Source organism: Heptranchias perlo, chromosome 15 (assembly GCF_035084215.1).
Source record: "Heptranchias perlo isolate sHepPer1 chromosome 15, sHepPer1.hap1, whole genome shotgun sequence".
NCBI classification, from domain to species: Eukaryota; Metazoa; Chordata; class Chondrichthyes; order Hexanchiformes; family Hexanchidae; genus Heptranchias; species Heptranchias perlo.
This window is the reverse complement of record NC_090339.1, coordinates 31,665,697-31,691,265: the sequence shown is the minus strand read 5'-3', so window position 1 is coordinate 31,691,265 and position 25,569 is coordinate 31,665,697. Positions and strand designations below refer to the sequence as shown.

The 25,569-nt window shown below is 42.9% G+C and overlaps 2 protein-coding genes across 3 annotated transcripts in view; one reads left to right on the top strand and one right to left on the bottom strand.

Moving 5' to 3' along the window:
* Positions 1–25,569, top strand: part of ccnb3 (cyclin B3) — an 80,257-nt gene that overhangs the window by 17,581 nt on the left and 37,107 nt on the right. The window lies entirely within an intron of this gene.
* The window catches only part of si:dkey-171c9.3 (A-kinase anchor protein 11), a 37,019-nt gene that overhangs the window by 10,539 nt on the left and 911 nt on the right, over positions 1–25,569 (bottom strand). Inside the window, exons 2-3 of the mRNA XM_067997014.1 lie at positions 14,045–14,140; positions 6,615–6,746 (exon numbers count right to left, since the gene is read on the bottom strand). Coding sequence (XP_067853115.1) covers positions 6,615–6,746; positions 14,045–14,140 — 228 coding nt within the window. The remainder of the gene's footprint in view (positions 1–6,614; positions 6,747–14,044; positions 14,141–25,569) is intronic.

Genomic DNA, 25,569 nt, shown 5'->3' with positions numbered 1-25,569 from the left:
ACTCATAATTACCAAGTTCACTGAGAGTTGCTGCCAACATAAGAATGTATCAAAAACTGAATAAAACTTCTCCACAAAATTAACAGCATTTTAATTATTAAAAACAACTGTGAATTCATAAAATAATCCACTCAGAGTTTGGGTTTTGCCTTTTCCAACATGTGGCATCATTCAAACCCATTGATTAGAATCCAACCTGTAGATTACTTCCAGGTATCTGTTGTTTTATTTATAAACAGCTGAACCTCTTCATTAGGTTCCAGCCTGTAACTTCCTCCTGGGTATCTGTCAGTCTATATATAAGCCATCCAAACCACCCAATCTGGTTCTTGGCTGTAATTTAATTCTGCAATCACCACAACCCGAGACTTTCCTGGTCCGACTCACTGCTTGAACCAATTGAGATATTGGGGAGGTCTTCAGAGTTCACTATTATCATTAAATGAAGTAATCTAATTTTTGGGTACAGATAACAATAAATAGCATCTGAACCACTAATGATATTTTCTGGTACTATTGCTGGTATTCCCAGGCATCTGTTATTTTTAATATAGTCAAGGACGGAAGCTGATTTAGCTGAACCAGTTTGGCCTGCTTATTTTTAACATATACTTGAAATAATCGGACACAAGATCTAATTTGGAGATGCAGCTGTCACATTCCATTAAATTTGAAGTTTACTGCAAGAAATAATTGTTTTGCAATAAGCAAATGATTTAAGTTAAAAGCAAAATACTGCGGATGCAGGAAATCTGAAATAAAAACAGAAAATACTGGAAACACTCAGCAGGTCAGACAGCAACTGTGGAAGGAGAAACAAAGTTAACGTTTCAGGTCGATGGCCTTTCTTCAGGTCATCAAACTGAAACATTAACTCTGTTTCTCTCGCCACAGATGCCACTTGACCTGCTGAGTGATTTAAATTAAAATCAAATTGAAATTGTACTAAGCTTCATAACTGTGCTGCAATTTGACATTGGAAACAGTCATCTTAGAATCACGTAACGTTACAGCACAGACACAGGCCAAGTCTGCACCGGTGTTTTTCCTCCATGAGCTTCCTAGTCTAATCCCACTCTTCTGCTCACTCCCCTGAAATATTCCCCTTTTTTCAAGCAACTGTAGTTGGCTTTTAAATGAATTTATGGACTCTGCTTTAACAAACGTTTGTGGCAGAGAATTCCACATTCTACCCACCCTCAGTAAAAAGACATTTTTTTCAGCTTATCTTAAATTTGTACCTTGTCATTACCGTGTTACAGACCAGTGGAAATCCGGAACTTGATGCAACGGCGATATTGGCGCCGATTATTTTTAAGTCTAAGTGGCAGCAGCATAAACACTGGCTTCAATGCAGCAAATTTGCGATTGACGTTGATTTTAATGGGGGCGGGACTATGATAATGGCGTACACCATAAATGCGCCATTATTATGGCACAAGTTTTTAGCAAATTCCCGGCTATTATTATTTATCTTATAACCTTTTCTAGTCTTATAGACCTCTATCAAATTACCCTTAACCTTCTCAGCTTACTGAAAAATGCCATGGGCTCTAAATTGGGCCACGTAGCGCTTCTGATGTAGGCACTACGCGGACTCCTAAGGACCCAAAATAGTGTCTGGAATGTGCGCCCACACTTCTAGCGTAACGTGCACCGGATGCCATCTTGGTAAAGGCGTTCGTGCACGCGCAGATAACAAACGTCTGCACCATGTAAAGTAGGGAGAATATGCGGTAGATCAGTGTGCAACACTGATTTAAAGGAACAGATGCAATTTTGGAACTCAACGCTCCAGCCAGTACACTGTCTTAACTTCGCACAACTGAACAGGTCGTAAACAACATGGAGGATCCCCGACCAGTGCTATTTATAGGGAGATACAGGTTAGTTGCTGGATTATTGCTTCTGGCTGCTGATGCATTTGTAACTGTTTTTGGAGGTCTCTTATACTTGAATACTAGGACTAGGGGACATAGCCTAAAAATTAGAGCCAGGACTTGCAGGAGTGAAGTTAGAAAATGTTGGTACACACAAAGGGTGGTAGAAGTTTGGAACGCTCATCTGCAAACGGCAGTTGATGCTAGCTCAATTATTAATTTTAAATCTGAGATTGATAGATTTCTGTTAACCAAAGGTACTAAGGGATTATGGGGCTAAGGCGGGTATAAGGAGTTAGGTCACAGATCAGCCATGATCTCAGTGAATGGCAGAACAGGCTTGAGGGGCTAAATGGCCTACTCCTGTTACTATGTTCCTTTAATAAAGTTTAACAGCTTACAAGGAATGAGCTGGCTAGCTGACAGGCAACAGCAAGGGCACTGGCACAGTGGTAGGGGTTGGGACAGGAATGCTGTCATCCTGAGCAAGGTCAGCAGGTTCATGATCCATGGAGCTACTGCCACTTGCTGCCTCCAGTTATGTACCAACCTCTCCTGCAAGAAAGCAGGAAGTGTGTCGGTAAGTGTCCTGCAAGATGTTTGGGTGATGTGACTGTCATGGTTGAATAGCTGCCAGTGTGTTGACCTGTGAGTTGTGGGTGTGCGGCTTGCAATAGTGGTAATGTGTGAGGGTGAGAGGAAGCATCTGATTGGAAGAGTTGAGTACTGATTGAAAGAGTTTGTTGGTATGTCGGTAATGGGGGTGTAGTGCGTAGAGTAGTGGATGAGGCTAGTGGTGCAGTTGGTAGGAGACGCCACTTGACAGTTGACCTCACTCACCTTGACCACTCATGTCAAAGCATTGAACTTTTTCCTGCATTGCACCTGGCATTGACTGCGTCCCCTACTGCCTTCCACTGCCTCGGGAGCTTATGTCTGGAGGGCCTCTGGCCCCACCCCCCCCCCCGACCGCAGATATAGGATGTCCCTCCTTCTGTCCACCTCTTGCACCAAGGCCTCTAGTGCATCATCAAAGAACTTTGGTGCACGCTCTCTTGCAGGACTGGTACAAACTCAGATTGGCAGATTGGTGGGTCTGGCGTGCAGATTGGAGGATGTGGGATTTAGGAGTGTGCAACCTTTATTCAATGTTTTAAAATAACTCAACAGTTTGTAAACATAGGGACGGGACCTACATCTGTGTTTTACCTGTGCGATGTCTGATCTCCGTTCAGACTCTGTGCGGACCCGTATCTTATATTTTGCAAATGAGGTGCAGGCTGCCTTTAAGTGGTGCTAGCCACTCGCGATATCGGGGCCCCCTGCTGGTGAGCAGCCACTCAACAGCGCAGCTAGGCCTGGCTGCTTGCAACAATCAGGTAAATCACTAGGCAGCACAAATGTTGCCCGGTTTTGGGGCTTATCCAATATGACCCCCTACTACTTCTCAAGTCTCTCTTCATAACTTTCAGTATTTATCCCTGATGACATGCCACTGAATGCACCTTCTCCATTGCTTTTATATCTATCCTATAATGGGGTGCCTAAAAGTGCATAGAATATTCCAACAGCAAATAAATACGGTCTTGTACAAGTTCAACAGTACTTGCTTGCTTTTATATTCTATGGAGGAGTAATTGGTCTTTGCCAGTAATGCAAAACACGCTTATACCAAATCCACTGGCCGTTTTACACCGTGCCCAATTTTCTTTTACGATTTTCAATGGAAAAGAAAATCAGGGCGGTGTAAAATGGGGTGCTGATTCGCATTTTGCGTAAGTTTTTATGTGGTATTTTATCAAATGCTTTTTGAAAGTCCATATAAACCACCCCCACTGTATCTCCTTTATCCATCCTCTGTTATTTCTTCAAAGAATTCTCTTAAGGTCGGTCAAGCATGAAATGTCTTTTAGAAATCCATCCCAACTAGCCCTGATTCACTCATATTCCTCCAAATGCCTAGTAACTTGATCCCATATTAAAGGCTCCAGTTGTTTACCAACAGTTGAAGTAAGACTAACTGGCCTATAATTTCGTCTGAAGGCGCTCGTCATATTTGCCACTCTCCGGGCCTCTGGCAAGTTTTTCTTTTCCACAGAATTTTGGAAAATGATAATTAGAGCCTTCCCAACTTCCCTCAGAATCTTTGGATGTGAACCACTAAGTTCGAGTGACTTCATTTGTACCTTTTTGAATTATAACCTTTTGGTAACTTATATCTGGTAGCTCTACAAGCCCAATTTCTATCTCATCTGTGAAAACTGAAGCAAAGTACTTATTTAATATTTCTGCCATTCTCCCACACTCCACTACAGCTCACCTCCTTCAACTCTTAATGGTCCTACTCCTTTAAGTAGGACCATTAAGAGATGGTCTTAATCCATATTAAGACCATCTCTTAATAAGGATTAAGACCTTATTAATCCTTAATAAGAACTTGAAAGTTCTTCTTCATAGATCAGAACTCTTAGGGACACATTAGAAACATGTGCAAGATCCAGCACCAAAGCTGTGAGATGGATTTGTACAAAATTGGAAAATGGTTGCAAGGAGGGAGGGTGCATAGAGAAAATTGAAACCAAAAGAAAAAGGCATACTATAAGTATATAGACAATAAAGGTGAGGATGACAAAAAGGAATACGAAGAGGTTAGGAAAGAAGTCAAACAAACAATTAGGAAAGCATAGAAGAACTACAAAAATAAATTATCAAGGAATATAAAAAGAACTAGTGAAGTATTCTACAGACACATAAATAACAAAAAAAAAATCAGGATAGGGATAGGGCCACTAAGGAATGCACAAGATAAACTCACATGTAAAGACAGTGAAATGGCAGAAATATTGAATAGTTACTTTGCCTCAGTATTTACCAGGGAGACTAACAAGGTGGACATGACATTAGAAAAAATGATGTAAAGACATTTAAGATAGAAAGGGAGGAGATAATTGATAAACTAATCAAACTTAGAGAAGATAAAATCCCTGGTCCAGATGGATTGCATCTGCGCATGCTAAAAGAAGTTAGGGAAGAGATAGCAGAGGCACTATTACATATATATAAAAATTTATCAGAAAAGGGAATAGTGCCAGAGGACTGGCAGACAGCTAACATGATTCCTATATTTAAAAGGGGAGACAGAATAAGTCCAGGGAACTATAGACCAACAAGCTTAACATCAGTGGTAGGAAAGATAATGGAATCTTTACTCAAAGATGTAATTGAAAAAATCTCAAAACCGAAAATATAATAAAGGGTAGCCAGCATGGATTTCAAAAGGGAAGGTTATGCTTGACCAACCTTATTGAATTCTTTGAAGAAGTAACAGAAAGAGTAGACAAGGGTAATGCAGTAGATGTAATATATTTGGATTTTCAAAAGGCCTTCGATAAGGTACTACATAGTAGACTCATGACTAAGGTTCAGAGCATGTGGAGTCAGGTGACAGGTAGTAGAATGGATAGCAAGCTGGCTACAAAACAGAAAACATAGAGTAGGAGTTAAGGGTAGCTACTCAAACTAGCAAAAGGTGGGAAATGGTGATCCACAGGGATCGGTGCTAGGACCACTGTTGTTCACAATTTACATTAACAATTTGGACTCAGGAATCGGAAGTACAATTTCAAAATTTGTGGTCAGTACCAAATTGGGGGGTGTAGTTAACACAAAGGAAGAATGCAACAAAATACAAGACGACATTAATAAACTTACAGAATGGGCATGTAGTTGGCAAATGAATTTCAATATAGATAAGTGTGAGCTGGTGCATTTTGATCGGAAGAATAAAGAGGGAACACACTGCTTGTTTAATAAGAGTCTAAATGGGGGAAAGGAGCAAAGGGATCTCAGGGTACACATCCACAAATCACTAAAAGTAACAATGCAAGTTAAAAAGCAAACCAAGCACAGGAGTTCATTTCTAGAGGGATAGAATTGAAAAGCAGAGAAGTTATGTTAAACTTGTATCGAACTTTCATTAGGCCACACTTGGAATACTGTGCATAGTTCTGGTCTCCATATTATAAGGAGGATATAAAGGCACTGGAGGAGGGGCAAAAAAGATTCACAAGGATGATAACAGAACTGAGAGGCTATGTTTATCAGGAAAGGCTGAACAGTCTGAGGCTCTTTTCTCTAGAAAAGATCTTTAAGATAATGAATGGGTTTGATAGGGTAGATGTAGAGAAAATGTTTCCACTTGTGGGCGTGTTCCAAAATTAGAGGTCATAAATATAAGATAGTCACTAATAAATCCAATAGGGAATTCAGGAGAAACTTCTTTACCCAAAAAGTGGTAAGAATGTGGAACATGCTACCACATTGAGTAGTTGAGACCAATAGCATAGATGCATTTAAGGGAAGCTAGATAAGCGAGAAAGAAATAGCGGGATTTGCTGATAGGGTTAGATGAAGAGGGATGGGAGGAGGCGCGTGTGAAGTATAAATGCTGGCATAGACCAGTTGGGCCAAATGGCCTGTTTCTGTGCTGTAGACCTGATGTAAGATACACTATTGGGGCCGAAATTAAGAGAGGTTTGCTCTGCCTTTAACCTGTGCTAGTACTGAGCTGGCAGTGCTTGATACTAAGAGGACTTACAAAGTGGAAACCTGTCCCATTCCCTAGTTAAGGCAACACACATTTCAAGAAACATATCAATTCACTCCTGTACCCAAGAAAGTATGCCTTGGAGGGAGGCATTGTGATGTGCTGATTTTGCTAGCTTTGCAGTTTACCTGTGACCCATCTGCTATCACCTCAGAATGGTGCTCTAACCCTTTGATTAAAATGACATCATCTTCTTTTAGGTGATGCAGTTGGATGGATTCCATCAGCTCATGGAGTTCTGGGTAAGTGGTAGTCACTTCCTACATGAGAAAGCACAAAGCAAATAAAAATCACATTGTCTGCATCAAGGAAATGACAAAAGAAAATAATTATGAAATCAGTCATAATTAGGCCCAGGTTTTGGAATAACAGGTAGCACCAGAAAACTGGTTGACAAAGCTGAAAAGCATTCTCCCTTAAAAATATTTAATTTCAATGTAAATCTCCCATTTTATAACTGAAGGATCCAACAGTAAGAAAGAACTTGCATTGATATAGCGCCTTTCATGACCTCAGGACGTATCAAAGCGCTTTACAGCCAATAAAACTACAACTTCAAAGTAGTAGTATCTAAAGTTTTCACTTTAGATGACACATCTGATATTTCAGTTTGCACACTAGACATTGGTACTTGACATTCATGCAGTAGGTATTTAATGGGGCATGAAATCCAAGGGCACCTCCGCTAAAACTGGGATGACTCAACAGATTACTACAACTAAAAGTTATAGAACTTCACAGCACAGAGGTCTTTGTCCACCAAGGCATTAGCCTTGGCTCAGTGCTAGCACTCACCTCTGAGTCAGAAGATTGTGGGTTCAAGCCCCATCCCAGGATTTAAGTACATAATCCAGGCCGACTGGAAGTTGTAGTTACTGATATACTGTAGGAAACAGCAGCCAATTAGTGCACAGCAAGGTCTCACAAACAGCAATGAGATAAAATGACCGGATAATCTGTTTTTAGTGCTGTTGGGTGAACGGTAAATATTGACCAGAATACCAGGGGAACTCACCTGCTCTTCTTCAAATAGTGCCACGAGAGGCCAGATAGAGTCTCGGTTTAGCTCATCTGAGAAACAGCACCTTTCACAGTGCAGCACTCCCTCAGTACTGCACTGAAGAGTCAGCCTGGATTATATACTTAAATCCTGGGATGGGGCTTGAACCCACAATCTTCTGACTCAGAGGTGAGTGCCAGCACTGAGCCAAGGCTAATGCCTTGGTGGACAAAGACCTCTGTGCTGTGAAGTTCTATAACTTTTAGTTGTAGTAATCTGTTGAGTCATCCCAGTTTTAGCGGAGGTGCCCTTGGATTTCATGCCCCATTAAATACCTACTGCATGAATGTCAAGTACCAACGTCCAGTGTGCAAACTGAAATATCAAATGTGTCATCTAAAGTGAAAGTTTTGCACATTGAAGCAGGCAAAATACAAACCAGCACACCAGTGCATGGAGAGTGCTGATCCATCATGTCAGGTATGTGCATGTGAAGTTTTTTTAAAATAGAGGATGGTATGGAGGAGGGAAGCAAGGGAGAAAGCTCCTGAAGACAAATCTCTCTCTCTCTCTCTCTCTCTCTATATGGCCAATATATAGGGGAGAAATGGCAGAACTGATACTCCATTTATATTACACTTCCAAATCACATCAGGTGAAAGTAGCCAGGAAGGGCCGGATCTACGAGGTGAGTGCCTTTATTGCACTGCTTGTGGGCCTAGAGAAGCAGGAATTTTTTTTTTATTCGTTCATGGGATGTGGGCATCGCTGGCAAGGCCAGCATTTATTGCCCATCCCCAATTACCCTTGAGAAAGTGGTGGTGAGCCGCCTTCTTGAACCGCTGCAGTCCGTGCAGTGAAGGTTCTCCCACATTGCTGTAAGGAAGGGAGTTCCAGGATTTTGACCCAGCGATGATGAAGGAACGGCGATATATTTCTAAGTTGGGATGGTGTGTGACCTTAGAGGGGAACATGCAGGTGGTGTTGATCCCGTGTGCCTGCTGCCCTTGTCCTTCTAGGTGGTAGAGATCACGGGTTTGGGAGGTGCTGTCGAAGAAGCCTTGGCGAGTTGCTGCAGTGCATCCTGTGGATGGTACACACTGCAGCCACAGTGCGCCGGTGGTGAAGGGAGTGAATGTTTAGGATGGTGGATGGGGTGCCAATCAAGCGGGCTGCTTTGTCCTTGGATGGTGTCAAGCTTCTTGAGTGTTGTTGGAGCTGCACTCATCCAGGTAAGTGGAGTATATTCCATCACACTCCTGACTTGTGCCTTGTAGATGGTGGAAAGGTTTTGGGGAGTCAGGAGGTGAGTCACTCGCCGCAGAAAATCCAGCCTCTGACCTGCTCTTATAGCCACAGTACTTATATGGCTGGTCCAGTTAAGTTTCTGGTCAATGGTAACCCCCAGGATGTTGATGATGGGGGATTCAGCGATGGTAATGCCATTGAATGTCAATGGGAGGTGGTTAGACTCTCTCTTGTTGGAGATGGTCATTGCCTGGCACTTGTTACTTGCCATTTATCAGCTCAAGTCTGGATGTTGTCCAGGTCTTGCTGCAGGCAGGCATGGGCTGCTTCATTATTTGAGGGGTTGCGAATGGAACTGAACACTGTGCAATCATCAGCGAACATCCCCATTTCTGACCTTATGAGGGAAGGTCATTGATGAAGCAGCTGAAGATGGTTGGGCCCAGGACACTGCCCTGAGGAACTCTTGCAGCAATGTCCTGGGACTGAGATGATTGGCCTCCAACAACCACTACCATCTTCCTTTGTGCTAGGTATGACTCCAGCCACTGGAGAGTTTTCCCCCTGATTCCCATTGACTTCAATTTTACTAGGGCTCCTTGGTGCCACACTCGATCAAATGCTGCCTTGATGTCACTCTCACCTCACCTCTGGAATTCAGCTCTTTTGTCCATGTTTGGACCAAGGCTGTAATGAGGTCTGGAGCCGAGTGGTCCTGGTGGAACCCAAACTGAGCATCGGTGAGCAGGTTATTGGTGAGTAAGTGCCGCTTGATAGCACTGTCGACGACACCTTCCATCACTTTGCTGATGATTGAGAGTAGGCTGATGGGGCGGTAATTGGCCGGATTGGATTTGTCCTGCTTTTTGTGAACAGGACATACCTGGGCAATTTTCCACATTGTCGGGTAGATGCCAGTGTTGTAGCTGTATTGGAAGTTTGGCTAGAGGCGCGGCTAGTTCTGGAGCACAAGTCTTCAGCACTACAGCCGGGATGTTGTCGGGGCCCATAGCTTTTGCTGTATCCAGTGTACTCAGCCGTTTCTTGATATCACATGGAGTGAATCGAATTGGCTGAAGACTGGCTTCTGTGATGGTGGGGATATCGGGAGGAGGCCGAGATGGATCATCCACTCAGCACTTCTGGCTGAAGATGGTTGCAAACGCTTCAGCCTTGTCTTTTGCACTCACGTGCTGGGCTCCGCCATCATTGAGGATGGGGATGTTTGCAGAGCCTCCTCCTCCTGTTAGTTGTTTAATTGTCCACCACCATTCACGACTGGATGTAGCAGGACTGCAGAGCTTTGATCTGATCCGTTGGTTGTGGAATTGCTTAGCTCTGTCTATAGCATGTTGCTTCCACTGTTTAGCAAGCAAGTAGTCCTGAGCTGTAGCTTCATAAGGTTGGCACCTCATTTTTAGGTATGCCTGTGCTGCTCCTGGCATGCTCTTCTACACTCCTCATTGAGCCAGGGTTGATCCCCTGGCTTGTTGGTAATGGTAGAGTGAGGAATATGCCGGGCCATGAGGTTACAGTGCCACACAACACATTGGATGGTGCCCTCAGTGCGAAGATGGGACTTTGTCTCCACGAGGACTGTGCGGTGGTCATTCCTACCAATACTGTCATGGACAGATGCATCTGCGACAGGTAGACTGGTGAGGACGAGGTCAAGTAGTTTTTTTCCTCTTGTTGGTTCACTCACCACCGGCCGCAGGCCCAGTCTGGCAGCTATGTCCTTCAGGACTCGGCCAGCTCGGTCAGTAGTGGTGCTACCGAGCCACTCTTGGTGATGGACATTGAAGTCCCCCATCCTGAGTATATTCTGTGCCCTTGCTACCCTCAGTGCTTCCTCCAAGTGGTGCTCAACATGGAGGAGTGCTGATTTGTCAGCTGAGGGAGGACGGTAGGTGGTAATCAGCAGGAGGTTTCCTTGCCTATGTTTGACCTGATGCCATGAGATTTCATGGGGTCCGGGCCACTCCCTCCTGACTGTATATCACTGTACCACCACCTCTGGTAGGTCTGTTCTGCCGGTGGGACAGGACATACCCAGGGATGGTGATGGAAGAGTCTGGGACATTGGCTGAAAGGTATCATTCTATGAGTATGACTATGTCAGACTGTTGCTTGACTAGTCTGTGCGACAGCTCTTCCAATTTTGGCACAAGTCCCCAGATGTTAGTGAGGAGGACTTTGCAGGGTCGACTGGGCTTGGTTTGCCTTTGTCGTGTCTGGTGCCTAGTGGTCCGATGCCGGGTGGTCTGTCCGGTTTTATTCTTGTTATGACTTTTTTTAGCGAGGTTTTACAACTGCGTGGCTTGCTAGGCCATTTCAGAGGGCGATTAAGAATCAACCACATTGCTGTGGGTCTGGAGTCACATATAGGCCAGACTGGGTAAGGACGGCAGGTTTCCTTCCCTGAAGGACATTAGGAATGCTTCATCTAGGCCCAACAAGCTCACCTGGCCAACAGGAACCCCACGATTGGCCGACCCCCCAGCTCCCCAATGCTGGACCTCCCCAACCCCCTCAAGATCTTCGTTTTTGGCTGGACCCCCCCAATCTCCATTGCTGACTAGACCCCCCCTCCCCCCACCCCTGATGCTGGCTGACCCCTCCCCCCACGATGTCGTTCCCGTTCCCTCACCACCTCCGATTTTTTCCAAGCCCGATGACCTTTCTCTGCCTTCTGCTCCCCTCTCTGATTTGCAGCTCCTTTCACTGCCGAGAGTTAGCCAGCCTGTCAATCTGGCTGCCTGGCACGTGGGAAACGCGGAAGCTCAAATACTTACCCTCAATTAAGTTGCGATCACAGATTGCAACGCACTCAATTCACTTCCGGATTCCCCACGCGAATATCTGCGGTCGCGTGGGGTACCCGGCTCAGAGTGAAAATCATCTCCATTATTGCTGCCCAGATCTTACAGAAAACTTCAAACTTTCCCCTCTGGGTTAAACGCTGGACTTTCTGTTGAAGCAACGTGAGCTTCTTTTATATTGTTCTTTTAACTCAGATTCTGTCTCCCAACATTTGTGTTGTTAAATCCAATTGTTGTAGCCTGTTGTCAAACCTGTAGACCCAGTTTTACTTGGGTAAATGATTCTGCCACCAGGCTACAGAAAACAAAGTTAACTGCATAAATGACCAGCAGTCTGGGCGTAGATGCCAAGCTCTGGGAATCCAAATTAAAAGGACAGTATAAAGGCAGCTTTTGATACTTTTAAAAACTGAGCTTGAAGCACATTTTAGCCATTTGCAGAGTTTTGAGTTTCTTTTCTGGAGCAATGTCGCTTAGAGCACCCCCCAGTGATCAGAAGTGGCCCTGTAGCCTTCTACCCTATATTTATACACGGCAACTGAGAAAACTATCAAAAGCTGGTCAACTGCTTCAAAAAAAGCTGACAACTCAAAAATAGCCCTGAATATAGACCTAATGGCATATGAAGACCAGGAGTTTGGTTGAAAATGTGAGGGGACATCAGCTTGTCATAATCTATCATTTTGATCACTTTTATTGTAGTACACAACAGTAGAGTTTGCAACTGTGGGGGCTTTAGAAATTATTGAAGGCAGATTGACATAAGAACATAAGAAATAGAAGCAGGAGTAGGCCATATGGCCCCTTGAGCCTGCTCCGCCATTCAATAAGATCATGGCTGATCTTCGACCTCAACTCCACTTTCCCGCCCGATCTCCATAGCTGAAGACATGAGATTTATTTTCTAGAGGGGCTGGAGCATCTGCCTAACAAGGGAATTTTGATTTTTGACACTTGATTTGCTGCAATTTCTAGCTTTTTGGAGCCTCCTGTAAATCTATGGGTAGATCTCGTCGTAATTTTAAAAATCAAGTAGAACTTCCCACCACCCCAACCTTATTTTCCTTTCTTTAAAAAAAGACAAACTGTTGCAATTTCTCAAGGACAGGAATGCTCCATTAAAGCCAGTTAATACACTCAGACCGGGGAACGTCCTTCTAATCTCAAAGAACCAGCTCCTTCAGTCTTAAAGCAAATAAACCTTTCCATAAAAGAAAACGTACTCCAGAAAGTTCTGTTGAGGAAATTGAAAAGATTTTAAAAGCTGGGTTTTAGCACCTTTCTTTGTTCCACAACCTTCGGGGACATTCACTAAATAAACACATCTGTAACTGGGACTCTTGGAAGCCAACAATTTCTTTTAAATACCTCTGCTTCAAATTCGTGTGTAACCAACGATGGAAGTAAAGTCTGATTGGCTCTGACTGCTTCCTCGATCCTTATCTCCAAGCAATTTGATTGGTTCCGACAGCATACGTGCAGTCCCACCTTCCAAGTGGTCTCATTGGTTGATACAGTTCAGTGGGCACGAGCAAATCTCTGGAACGTTACACGGGGGCCGAGAGTGTTGACAAGCTATTCGACAATGGGGAACCTCACAGCCTAGCTGTGCCAAGCCAAGCCACATCCTGTCCTCGCTCAAATCCACACGTACACATTCCAACAGTGGTCAGGAAATTATGACCTGTAGCTGGAGTATTTCCCCTACCTAGCCCAGGCACACCAATTTAGGTCCCCCAAGACACATCTGAGATGAATTAAAATTATTATATTTAAAAATAATTTCTATTTGAATCCACCTTGGAGAATCAGAAGTGGGCTATAAGCACCATTGTTTAAAGTTTATTAAGTTTTCTTTTAATGCAGTTTCAATTCTGTAGTCCTATTCTGCATCAATAAATTTAGAATTTTTAAAAAATGGTTTCCAATGGTATGCGTCATCTTAAAAGAAGCTACCTTTTAATATTAAAAAAAAGTCAGCCTCTTTTTAACTGATGCTCACCGTAAATTCAAAATTAGGAAAAGTTGAAAAAAATTTAGGTGATAAGTAATTAACAACTCTGAATGGGAAGCACAACAAACACTGCAACTGTACAGTACGTACATTCCACACCGTCCACTGCACAGATTAGGGAATCTGTTTCTCGAATAGCAGACACAACGCTCCTATCCCTCATTCAGCAGTTTTCTCAGTCCCCCCCGTTCGACGGCGCTCCCCGTCCCCCCCGTTCGACGGCGCTCCCCGTCCCCCCCGTTCGACGGCGCTCCCCGTCCCCCCCGTTCGACGGCGCTCCCCGTCCCCCCCGTTCGACGGCATTCTCAGTCAACTGACTCATCATCATATTTTGCCTCTCCCTTCCCTAGCTTGGTAATGTTTCTCAGATCCTCCTCTAGTCATGCAGCACATTTCCACAGCCTCTTTCCAGGCAGCTTGACCTGGTATTGAAGAGTTTGTAATATGAAGCCAGCAAGTATCCTAGTCACTTACTTCTTTGAGATGCATTGGCATTCGTTGTTCACTCCTTTCAATCACAACCTGACAAAGTTTCTTGGTGCTGTGCAGCCAGTTAGTTGGATCTGACATCTGAGAAAAAGCACATGAACGGAAAAAAGTCAGACACGCAGAATAAGAATCTATGTTCTTGCACCCAGTGGCATCTTAAAGAATATACCAATGGGGTACTGGTGGGGGGGGGGATAGTTATTTTAACACCCTGGGACTTGGGACTAAAGATCAAATGCTGTTATCTTAGTAAATTGCCTAACCAGTTAACTCAACTAAGTAATGAATTGACTGGTAAGGGTCTCAATAAATCAGCTAACTTTGCTGCTGGGTAGTCCAAATAGCTAATTAAACTAACTATTAATCACTGGTGGAAAACCTATATTATCTACTTGGAGGGAAATTCAAACGATGATCACCAGGCCAGGCTGCTCCAGTGATAAAGGTCATTCCAGTTCTATTCAGTGTTCATTAAATCAGCGCCATGGCAACTGTCAGCCAGTTACAATGGCTGTGTTACCAACACTCAGGGCACATTAAGCAACTGTTTTACTTTTTTGTTGAAAATCTACAGCAAAATAACCAAAACCACTAAGATACGTATAAGCACGTTGCATGTGACATCATCATGCATGGATATTTTGATTCCGTTCTCTCCCTGACCAAAATATTGTCAACTGCTTTTCTGACGGAGGCGGTGCCTTTTAAACTAAGTCTATATGGCAGCTTCTGATGGCTCAGTGGATAAATGTACCATCTGGTCCTGAGCTGCACAAAGCAGGAAGGTCCCAGGTTCAATCTCCAGTCTGTGCTCCCAGTCAGTATGGTAGAGCCCTTATAATTGGCTTCAGGGCCCCTGGGCTAGGGGGAAGAGAAACAAATTAGCCAGGGTTCCCGTTCCTGATCATGGTATAAGGACACCTGCTGGAAAGTACACTTGTGTAAAAGTCAGATGAAGACAGGATTGGGCTGGGCTGTGAACCCTCCACCTTCCCAACTACCCTGGAGTTAATGAGCCTGCTGACACACACTACACATGAAGAATGGACACTTGGGCCAAATACCAGAGGGTGGCTAGTGCCCAGGAATCCATACCACAGCATGAGCCAACATCTCCAGGAGAGAAAAGAAAAAGGAAGAAAGCTGAGAGAAAAAACTATGACTAGGGATTTCCACTTCTGCCCTTGTCAGCCCATGACTCCCATTCACCTTAGTGAACAGAAGGTGGTGAGCACAAAATTGCAAAACTCAGCCTACATCTAGAAATTAACAGAAATAGTTAACATAATTATTAACTTAATATTAAAAAGGGGTTCTGATAATAAACTCCCCCTCCCCCGCCACAAGCTCATTTGAAAAGTGGAATTGTTTGATTTCTCGAATGTTCTGTGTTCAACGCAAAGGCAGCTGGCAGCAGAGTAACAGTTGCTGGTAGATCCTGCTGTGCACTAGTAAGATAATGATCTGCGTTAGATACACAGTTACCACACAGTGCCCCATAACAGGAAATGAGGCACTGCTACTGCACAACACAACTCTTCTGCAGACAGGAAATACTACAGTGATCAGAGGAATCACTGATAAACTTTCTCAACAAAAGGTTTATGATCCTGTTTGTAATACTCAGCTATGAGATGCAGAATTAAAGCTCCCCCATCCAATTTTCTTCCCTTCATTTTTTGAAAGGGATAGATTTTCGTATTTACCACTTGGGCGTTAAGCATGGCCCAGGTCTGGAGTGCAGAGAGGAAAATGTGGCAGGGACGATCACATGCCAGTAACAGAACCTGTCTGATTTTCCCTCCATATAAATTGTTGTAACATAAGAGTATATTTTGAATTTACATGTAAAGATTTTTCTCTGCAATCAAAAGTACAAACATCTGACCCTAACAGGACCAAACCTCACCAACTTGACCCTTATTTCTTTGTACACATGGTGACAACTTGGTTCTGCCCCATTTTATCCTGCACCCTTTCTCCAAACTTCACAATTACTGATGAAGTTACAGTATACTGCTTACCATTGCTTGTCAGGGTCAGTGCCCTATTGTGATTAGGTCATGAACTCTCGTGATTAATTCATGTAACAAAATGTAACCCCTCACCAATCCACTTTTTTGTCTATTGTTCATTATCTATAATTTTGCAAAACATACATGAATGCAAGTACAAATGTTTGACAAAATATATATACAGCATCAACTTTAAGACCAGTCATGTGAATAAAACATTAAATTGAGCAATGATCCCCTTGGAAAAAGCAAAACAGAGTACTGGATAGATCAGATATTGACTAGAATAAGTACGTGTGTGGATTTCTGAAACTTCTATTCCTAATTAGCCTGTTTGTCATTTATACTTCCTGACAACCCAGGTCTATTAAATCATTCTTTAGAATCTGTTTTACCTGAATTGGTGATTTGTTAACCTGCAGAGTAAAGCCAGGGTTAAAGGAAAGAAAGGGTGGGGGGGGGGGGGGGGAGGGTCTTTTTTTCTTTCAGTTAAGCTTCTATTTCTCACATCCTTTCATGGCCTCATTACTCATGATGGTTGTTCTTAACTGTGCTCTTAAATGTGGGTATGTTGCTTTGAGTGATTTCACTCACGCTCAGAGCTGCCAGAACTGAGGACAGATATTGTCAGTCCTCGACAAGATTGCATCACTCTGAACGCATGAGGAAAATATTATCTCTCCAATCTGGTGCATGATAAAATTTAGAATTTTTACTTTGACTTTTCTCCCCCTCCCAGTTTTCTACTGTCCTCGCTTGAAGACGTTGACTTGTGCTGGGTTATAGTTGCAAGGGTGCCAGATACTCTCTGGTACCTCGCCCAATTGACCTTTATCCGTTTGTGAGCCTAGACAGTGAAAGCCAGCAAGCTATTGTACAGTGAAAGGGCACCACAACCATGCACGATCCTGTCCTCCTCACGCAATGTCCAAAAACATAAACTTTCCAGTGGAGGTCACTAGATAGCAATCAAGAGTGGAAGCCCTCTGTGATTTTCTTTCTTCCTTCCCTACTCCAGTGGGACTGAGGAAGATTGAAGTACCTCTATTGCTGCCTTGGCTAAGATTAGCTAACTCGGCACACACCAGGGATTGAAATCAAGTGGCTGTTGAATGACAGAGCCTCTGAACAGATCAGAGAGACTGAGTGCCAAGGGAGAGGCACTGTCACTGCCTGCAAGGTGGTAGATTTAAATTTCAAGTTCACTTCTGCTGAACTTAAAGTTCAGTTTTTTGAACAAAACTTTGGGTGTGTTCCATGTGGTTGATTTCAACCTGTTTAATCGTTGTGGGGGTCTTATTGTACTTGTCTCTTTACGAAAATAAAAACACTAGTGTCTTAGTACACCACATCAACATATTATTCCATGAGTAAATTCATTTTAGTTAACCTACTTCTTCTATCTGCCAAGCCCCAGTTCATTTTTGACAAGCAGCAAAGGAGGGGTTGGAGCCCTGGCCCTGGCTAAACTGTTATTGTTTCAGAGATGTTGCACCAGTGATGAGCACCATGAGATACTCCATATTTTTGCAGCAATCGAAAGAAAGTTACTACTACTCTACCCCATTATTCTAGTAAAACAAAGTGTTTTTTTAAAATGTTACAAATTATTGTTCAGCCTCCACGTAGTGTTAGAAATATCATGCTGTAATTAGGACAAAATTGGAGAAGACACCATTGTTGCTAGTCAGACAGCAATGTGGGGTCTGGGATCATGTGATAACTCTGTGTGGAATCTTCCACATCCTGTACTGACTATAACTGTGAAACGGGAGCAGGGTAGTAGCACGGAAGCTCCACATCTACTGATACTACAGCATTAACCACAGAAAGATCACACAGTAAATTTTAACTGCAGCCCACAACCTTGTTCACACAGAGTTCAGCACGGTTTGGTTCCAGTTCTGTTTCTTGCTCCATCCTGTTGACTTGATTGGCCACAAAACTCTGAGCAGGGAGATAGTGAAGGGAATTGAGACAGGAAAAGGAATGTATCTTCACCCAGTGTATTGCTTGTATTTGGAAGACTGGGGCCTGGCTCAGGTCTTCATGTGAGCACAGAGAATGGGTTCTGGTTCACATTCACCCAGAGGGGAGCTTCAGGTTCACATGTACCATGAACTGGATCCCATTCAAGAAACGTTTATATAATCCCGGGTGAGCTCTCAACTCCTTTACAAGAATCAGTCTCAGAAGATATTAAATTAGTCTCATCAACAGTTTGTTTAAGGGCTTAGTTAGTACTAGCATGATGGTTGAAATGTTTGTTGGGACTTCTGTAAAAAGATCCTTGAGAGGACAAAGACTTTATCCATCCTAAGATTCCAGATCCAAATAGATTAGAGAAAATAAAACAATGGATTGTCTTAGTGGTAATACTATAACCAAAATCACCCACCTGAAGCTGTCCTGGCCAAAACATCTTTGACTGAGACACATTACAGAAATGTGGGGAAAGAAGGGGGACTAAGAGTACCTTGCTGGGCTGCAATCAGGTATGTACAAGCATATGTGCTCCAGCCCCTCTGTAACAAGGAAAATCACAAGTGATTTTGGTTTGGATGAAGATTCCTCAGCTGATTTGATCTCATCCTTCCAGAATACCAACCCCATCATCTTCCCACGTTGGGTTGGACCATTTCTTCCCCACTGAAGGCAGAAGTGGGAGATTAACAGAATACCCAGAATAAGGTGTATTCTGGAGCTTACTATTTAAAATTATAACCCTGCCCCCTCAAAAAAAAATTAAATCAATACATCAACACTGCTTATCTGTGGCTGGCATCCCAATCCAAGTGAACAGATAGAATGGGTAGGCAGTGAGGGTGATTGAGGCCAGAACACAATTCAATTAAGAAACTGGCACACATTGGGATGTTTGACTGGAGAAGTGTATTTAAATAACATGGTCTGAAACTGTGGAGGGATTTGAAAATGAGATCAGTGCAAGGATGGGATGATCTGCAGGAGAGGACTCAGGTGGCTGGCGGAGAGGTTATCAGCATGCATCAGTGTTATCAGCTTACATGTGAAAACTGAACATATCATGCATCAAGATCATCTCCTCCACAGCTTATTTTACCTGAGTCATATATAGCTCCCAAGCACAAACACCTTTCCTCCTTTTTTTAACCTCAGTGGTTGTTTTTGCCCATGCTCCTCTTACTGCAGTGTATTCAGAGAAGCATAAGTAACAGCAACAGACATTTTAATTTACACCAATGCTTACCCTGTCTGGTCAAAAGCCTACATCTTCTCCCTCCCCCCCCCCCCCCCCCCACAGTGTGTTGCTGACTGAAAAAAAGAGAAGCAAGAACAAATTGCAAGTGAATGGGTGGGGGATATATCTACATGCACACACATATTTGAAAGAGACTTTTCCCAGTCCGTATGTGTGATGTTGGATTTTTAACCAGGGAAGGCGGGGGAGGGGGTCCTGGTTTAAATCTCTGAGCAAGGGATTCAGTATAAGCGGGTTCCAGTCTACATAACTATTAAATGGGTATCAACATTGCTGGGAAGTCAGTAGGAGAGTGAGTGACTGTTGCCTACCTGCAGGAATTACATACTCCTGGTTCAGGCTAACGAAAATGAAATAGGCACTCCCTCTATTGCCATCCATTGATGAAAAGCAGGACGCAGGAGCAATTTTTAAAACAATATTTGAAGGAAAACTCCAGGTTTTAAACAATCAACCAGCGAGACCTGCTTCCATGATGGCTCAGTGGTAATTGGAGTGTGTGATATAATATTAAGCAATCTTGACCAAGAAGGTCCCAAGTTCAGACCCTGGTCTGTGCTGAGTTAGCTGATCTCAGCTAGGGAAGTGATAGGACAATTCACCTCAGTTATTTCCAGGGTCCTGACCCCTGCTGAATAGTATACATGTTGGGTGAAGACTGGATCTGCCTAGTAGCTGAATAGCCTATCAATGCTTACTGTCCTGTCTAACGTATGAATGTCATTTAATGTAACTGAGAGCCTTTGCCCATGGAATCATACCCCAACATGTGTCAGCACCTTGCGGAAAAGAAAATTGGAGGGAAAAAAAAAGTACGCTTGGTGATCAGATCATTCCTTCAGGCACTATAGTAAATCACTTCACAGTAAAAACAGATTTCAAACTGGATATTATCACTGAGAGAAGCTGTTGACTCCTATGGAGAGATTGTTAGCACCCTTTGGTTTCAAATGATACCTTGCTCCTGTCTGAAATCTCATGCAAATCAAAGAATTCTAAATACAGGGGTGTCCAATCTTTTAGACCAGTAGGCTGGATGCTTGTGATGTAACCAATGAGAGGACCTCATCTGATTAAGGCTTCATTTGCGCTATAACTTCAGCATGGTGCAAAGCAAGAACCACTTACCCAATGCTAAAGTTGTTCTGTAAAAGCACCCTAAATTGCTCTCTCCTCCTTCATTTTAGTCATTTTCTCTCTCTCCCCTTTCATTTCAGCCTCGTTTTCTCTCTCTCCTTCACTTCAGTTTCGCTCACTCCATCTTTACTTCAGTCTCTGTCACATGTAAAGGTACTGAGGAGAAGGAGTGGCTATGTGGTTTAGTAGTGTTGGAATGGTGGCCGATGGTCTGATAGCAGCAGGGGTAGCATGTTGGATGTGTAGAAGTAGTGGGGCCATTGGTGGGGTGTCACAGGAGGTGGGAAAGGATGTGGTTCTGCAATGCAGAGGTACTGGCAAGGTGGGTGTAAAGATCTGGGATGTTTGGAGAGAAAACTATTGGGATCCAGGAAAATTCACATCCGGGGGGTGGGGTGGAGGGAGGCGGGGAGTGTAAGGCTCTGGATCTATGGAATGGCTAGGATCTGTTAGTATTTTGGAGGGAAGCAGGTGAAGTAGAATGAATGCAATCAGTCTTCATGAATTCCTCCACCCCTAGAAGTTTCAGATCAGTGCTTTTGCAGTACTAAACTGGGAAACCTGCTTTATTTCTTTAAAGCGATATATGTGCTTTTGCCGTACAAGCAAAAGTGTTTTAAATAACATAGGTTTTCCAGCTCAATGCTGGAAAAGCCCTTTGGGAATCTCACCCTTGCGCAGCCCCCATAAAGAAAATGAAAGTCCCTATTAAAGATGTAGATCCTGTAGATTTTTTTCCACTTTCTGTGGAGAAATGCTCGACCTTCTCTTGTAAGAAAAAGAGCAAAAGATTTATTTTGGATTGAAAAACCTAGATGGTGTTAATATTAAAAAGAGTAGGAGAGAAAATGAAATAAATCAGGAGGTAGTGATTAGGTGACGCCAAACTTGGGTTTTGAATACTTAAATGATGTAGGAGAAAGGAAAGATTGAGGAACGAAGGAGTTCCACGATCTATAATCATAGAATGTTACAGCACAGAAACAGGCCATTTGGCCCATCAAGTCTGTGCAGGTGTTTTTCTCCACAACTATGAACAAAACCCACTCTCTTGCTCATCCCCCATCCACATTCTAACCACCTCTGTGTAAAAGAAACTGTTTCGAATCTCTCCTTAAATTGTTTTTGTGATCATCTTGCATTTATACCCTCTTTTTACTGTATTACTGACCCATCACTATTTATCATGTCCCTTCATAATCTTGAAATCCTCCATCAGGTCGCGACTTACCCTTCTCAGCCCTAGTGAAAAAAGTCCTAACTTCTCAAGTCTTCTGTCACAACTGTAACTGCTCTCATTGGTAACATCCTAATGAATCTACACCATCTTTCCATTTATTTTTATGTTCTTCAGATAATGGAGTGCCCAAAGCTGTACACCAAAGTCCAACTGTGACTTAACTAAAGTCTTGTACAAGTTTAACATGAGCTCTTTGCTTTTGTATTTTATGCCACTGAATACAAAATCAAGGATTCCATTTGCCTTTTTTATGCCCGTATCTACTTGTGCTACCTTTTTTAACGACCTATATATCTGCTCCGCTACCGTTTAAAATCTCACCATTCAAGGTGTATTTCCTTGCCTTTTTCTTATTACCAAATGTGTTACTTCACATTCTCTACATTGAACTGCATCTGTCACCTATCTGCCCATCTGCTACCCTACATGTCACATTGCTGTCTTTCACAATCCTTATACTGTGCCATGACCCCCTAAATTTGGTGTTACCAGCAAATGTTTATATTGTTCCCTCAATTCCTAAGTCCAGATCACCTATATGTATATATTAAATTAGAGCAGTCCCAACAAAACTCCTATGGAATACCACTCACTGTCTCTTTCCAGTCTCAGAAACTTCCTTTCACCCATACCCTTTGCTTTCTGCCCTGATCTACCTGTCTATCCAGGTCCACATTCGCCTTAATTTCATGTGATGTTATCTTTGTCATGTCATAAGTCTCTTATCATATGTGGTACATTATCAAATGTTTAATGCCCTGGAAAAAAATTAAAGTAGGAAACAGTGAAATGGGTCTTGCCCATACAGCAAAATAACATGGGAGAAGATACTGTCCATATTAATGTTATTTTGTTTTGTACTGCCTGTGCATCACTCTATGTTCTGTTAATATTTTTAGCTCAGTGTAGAAAACAGCAAATCAGAAATTGCAGGGTGCTTTTATTATTTTTGATATATCCATATATGAGTAAAATAATTTATTTCATGGAAATTTTGCTCACTTTTAGTTACAGTGTTGTTTGTTGCATGTGTAGCTTGGCATGTGTAAGAATTTTTTTGAGCAACCAGGCAGTAAGAACCACCAGGTTTTACAAACATTTCTCATCTATTAGACTTGCCACCAAAAACTACATGGTAGCATGGGCAGGATAGGGATGGGACAGGGAATGGGATCAAGGCTTGACTTCTGAGATTTGCCATACTGCTGATAAAAGTTTGCTAAAAGCCTTAATAATCTCAAGAATCAATGCTTCAACATAACATGCCATGACTTTGGTTCCTCGTTTACCAGACTGGTCAAGAACTGGATGGTTGGCTTATTTTCTATTGTAAGAATATTCTGATGGCTTGATCTGAATGGTTGAGAAAGAGTGGTTAAAAACCCACATTCCTAGGATGAGGTTGACCAGCATTTGTTACTCAGCTTCATCTGTCTACTGATGGTCACAATTAATGTTCTAAAGAGGTTTCTGCTACACCACAGGACCTGAAGGTAATTACAGACTTAGCCCTCAGCTACAATGTTAGTGGTGCCCCATTCCAGCATCGAATGTGATGGCTCATTCAATGCAACCATAGTGGGCCACAATTCCTAGAATATCAGTGTGCTGGCGGAATATATGTTACTTATATGGAAACTATACTTTTTTTTTAAATTCGTTCATGGGATGTGGGCGTCCCTGGCGAGGCCGGCATTTATTGCCCATCCCTAATTGGCCTTGAGAAGGTGGTGGTGAGCCGCCATCTTGAAACGCTGCAGTCCGTGTGGTGAAGGTTCTCCCACAGTGCTGTTAGGTAGGGAGTTCCAGGATTTTGACCCAGCGACGATGAAGGAACGGCGATATATTTCCAAGTCGGGATGGTGTGTGACTTGGAGGGGAACGTGCAGGTGGTGTAGTTCCCATGTGCCTGCTGCTCTTGTCCTTCTAGGTGGTAGAGGTCGCGGGTTTGGGAGGTGCTGTCAAAGAAGCCTTGGCGAGTTGCTGCAGTGCATCCTGTGGATGGTACACACTGCAGCCACAGTGCGCCGGTGGTGAAGGGAGTGAATGTTTAGTGTGGTGGATGGGGTGCCAATCAAGTGGGCTGCTTTGTCCTGGATGGTGTCGAGCTTCTTCAGTGTTGTTGGAGCTGCACTCATCCAGGCAAGTGGAGAGTATTCCATCACACTCCTGACTTGTGTCTTGTAGATGGTGGAAAGGCTTTGGGGAGTCAGGAGGTGAGTCACTTGCCGCAGAATACCCAGCCTCTGACCTGCTCTTGTAGCCACAGTATTTATATGGCTGGTCCAGTTAAGTTTCTGGTCAATGGTGACCCCCAGGATGTTGATGGTGGGGGATTCGGCGATGGTAATGCCGTTGAATGTCAAGGGGAGGTGGTTAGACCCTCTCTTGTTGGAGATGGTCATTGCCTGGCACTTGTCTGGCGCGAATGTTACTTGCCACTTATGAGCCCAAGCCTGGATGTTGTCCAGGTCTTGCTGCACGCGGGCTCGGACTGTGCAATATCTATACTTTGAGATATTAGTAACAAGCCTATTAACATGCCTATATGAAATTTCATTTTCTGCTATTTTAATGACCATATTAATCCATTTTAAATTAATGAGGTAAAGCCTTAATTAAAGCAGTGATAGTTACTAATATCACAGGGCATGGGTTCCATCTATAAGGAGGGAAGAATTCCTTCTGTGTAGTGACATCGTAAATGTATTCATGAATATTCCCTCTTCAGCATTTCTTGTGACATTGTAAACCCGTACTTTCACTTTTTATAGAAATATTAAATGGGAAGTCTTCATAAACACATTTATGATGTTGCTACATAGAGGAACCAGAGGAATTCTTACCCCAGCTTGGTTTTAGTGAAAGCTTTGCACCTTGTTCCACTGCAGCCTAATAAGTAGGAAATAAGAGATTTAAATTGACCAATTACCAACCAAAGAGGATGTCACCAAGAATAGTGTTAGTGTTTCTTTTCAGAGTTAAAAGTTAAAAATTGTCAAAATACCAATTATACCACAGTCGGCAAACTAAATAGCACATTTTCCATTTACCAATCGTCTCAGTGGTGTTAACATTTCCTACTATGATACTATGATAATATTTCCTCACCTACTGAGGGCTACGAGAAAATTTATGACCCTGAATGTTTCCATAGATACTGTTAAACGTCATGGAGGCATGGGGAGTTTTACACAAGTGTGACTACTCTGGCTCACTAACTAGAACAGCAGTGAGCATGAGGAGCTCCAATCTCAATAGTCTAAACACACCTTCGGGACTCTGTGTGGTAGGGTTTGTGTCTGCATCTGCCTTCATGACCCAATCTGCAATGCAATATTTCAACATCCTCCATGTTCCTAGTTGAAATGGTACATTGTGCAATTAATATGGATGCTGCGGTCAGCTTTCATCATGCTGTTTACTCTTTTCTATAAACTCTGGGTGTTCATTTTAAGCCTAGAAATTATTTGTGATATTAGCACACGAACGCTTCACAGAACCCATTTACCATACTGTAAATGAGCTTGTGCCTGGGATGAAAAGCAGGCAGAGGAATGTTATACAAATGCAGATCATAAACAATAACTTACAGGCTTTCATTTTTAAAATCATATTCTTCACATGCCTCTCCATAATATGGCCAACTGTCAGTCCAAATTTAAACTTCGAAAGCCATTTAGCTTTGTAGTTAGAGATTTAGACATTTAAAAAATATATACACTTTAAAGCTAACTCTTTATTTTACCGACACTAGCAGAAATATGGGATAAAATTACAATAATGAGCAAGTGATAAAATATTGGGGAACAACTGCTCTGGTTGCCACATATGACGTCGTTAGTGTATTCAAAAAGAATGTTTTTACCGCTTTGCT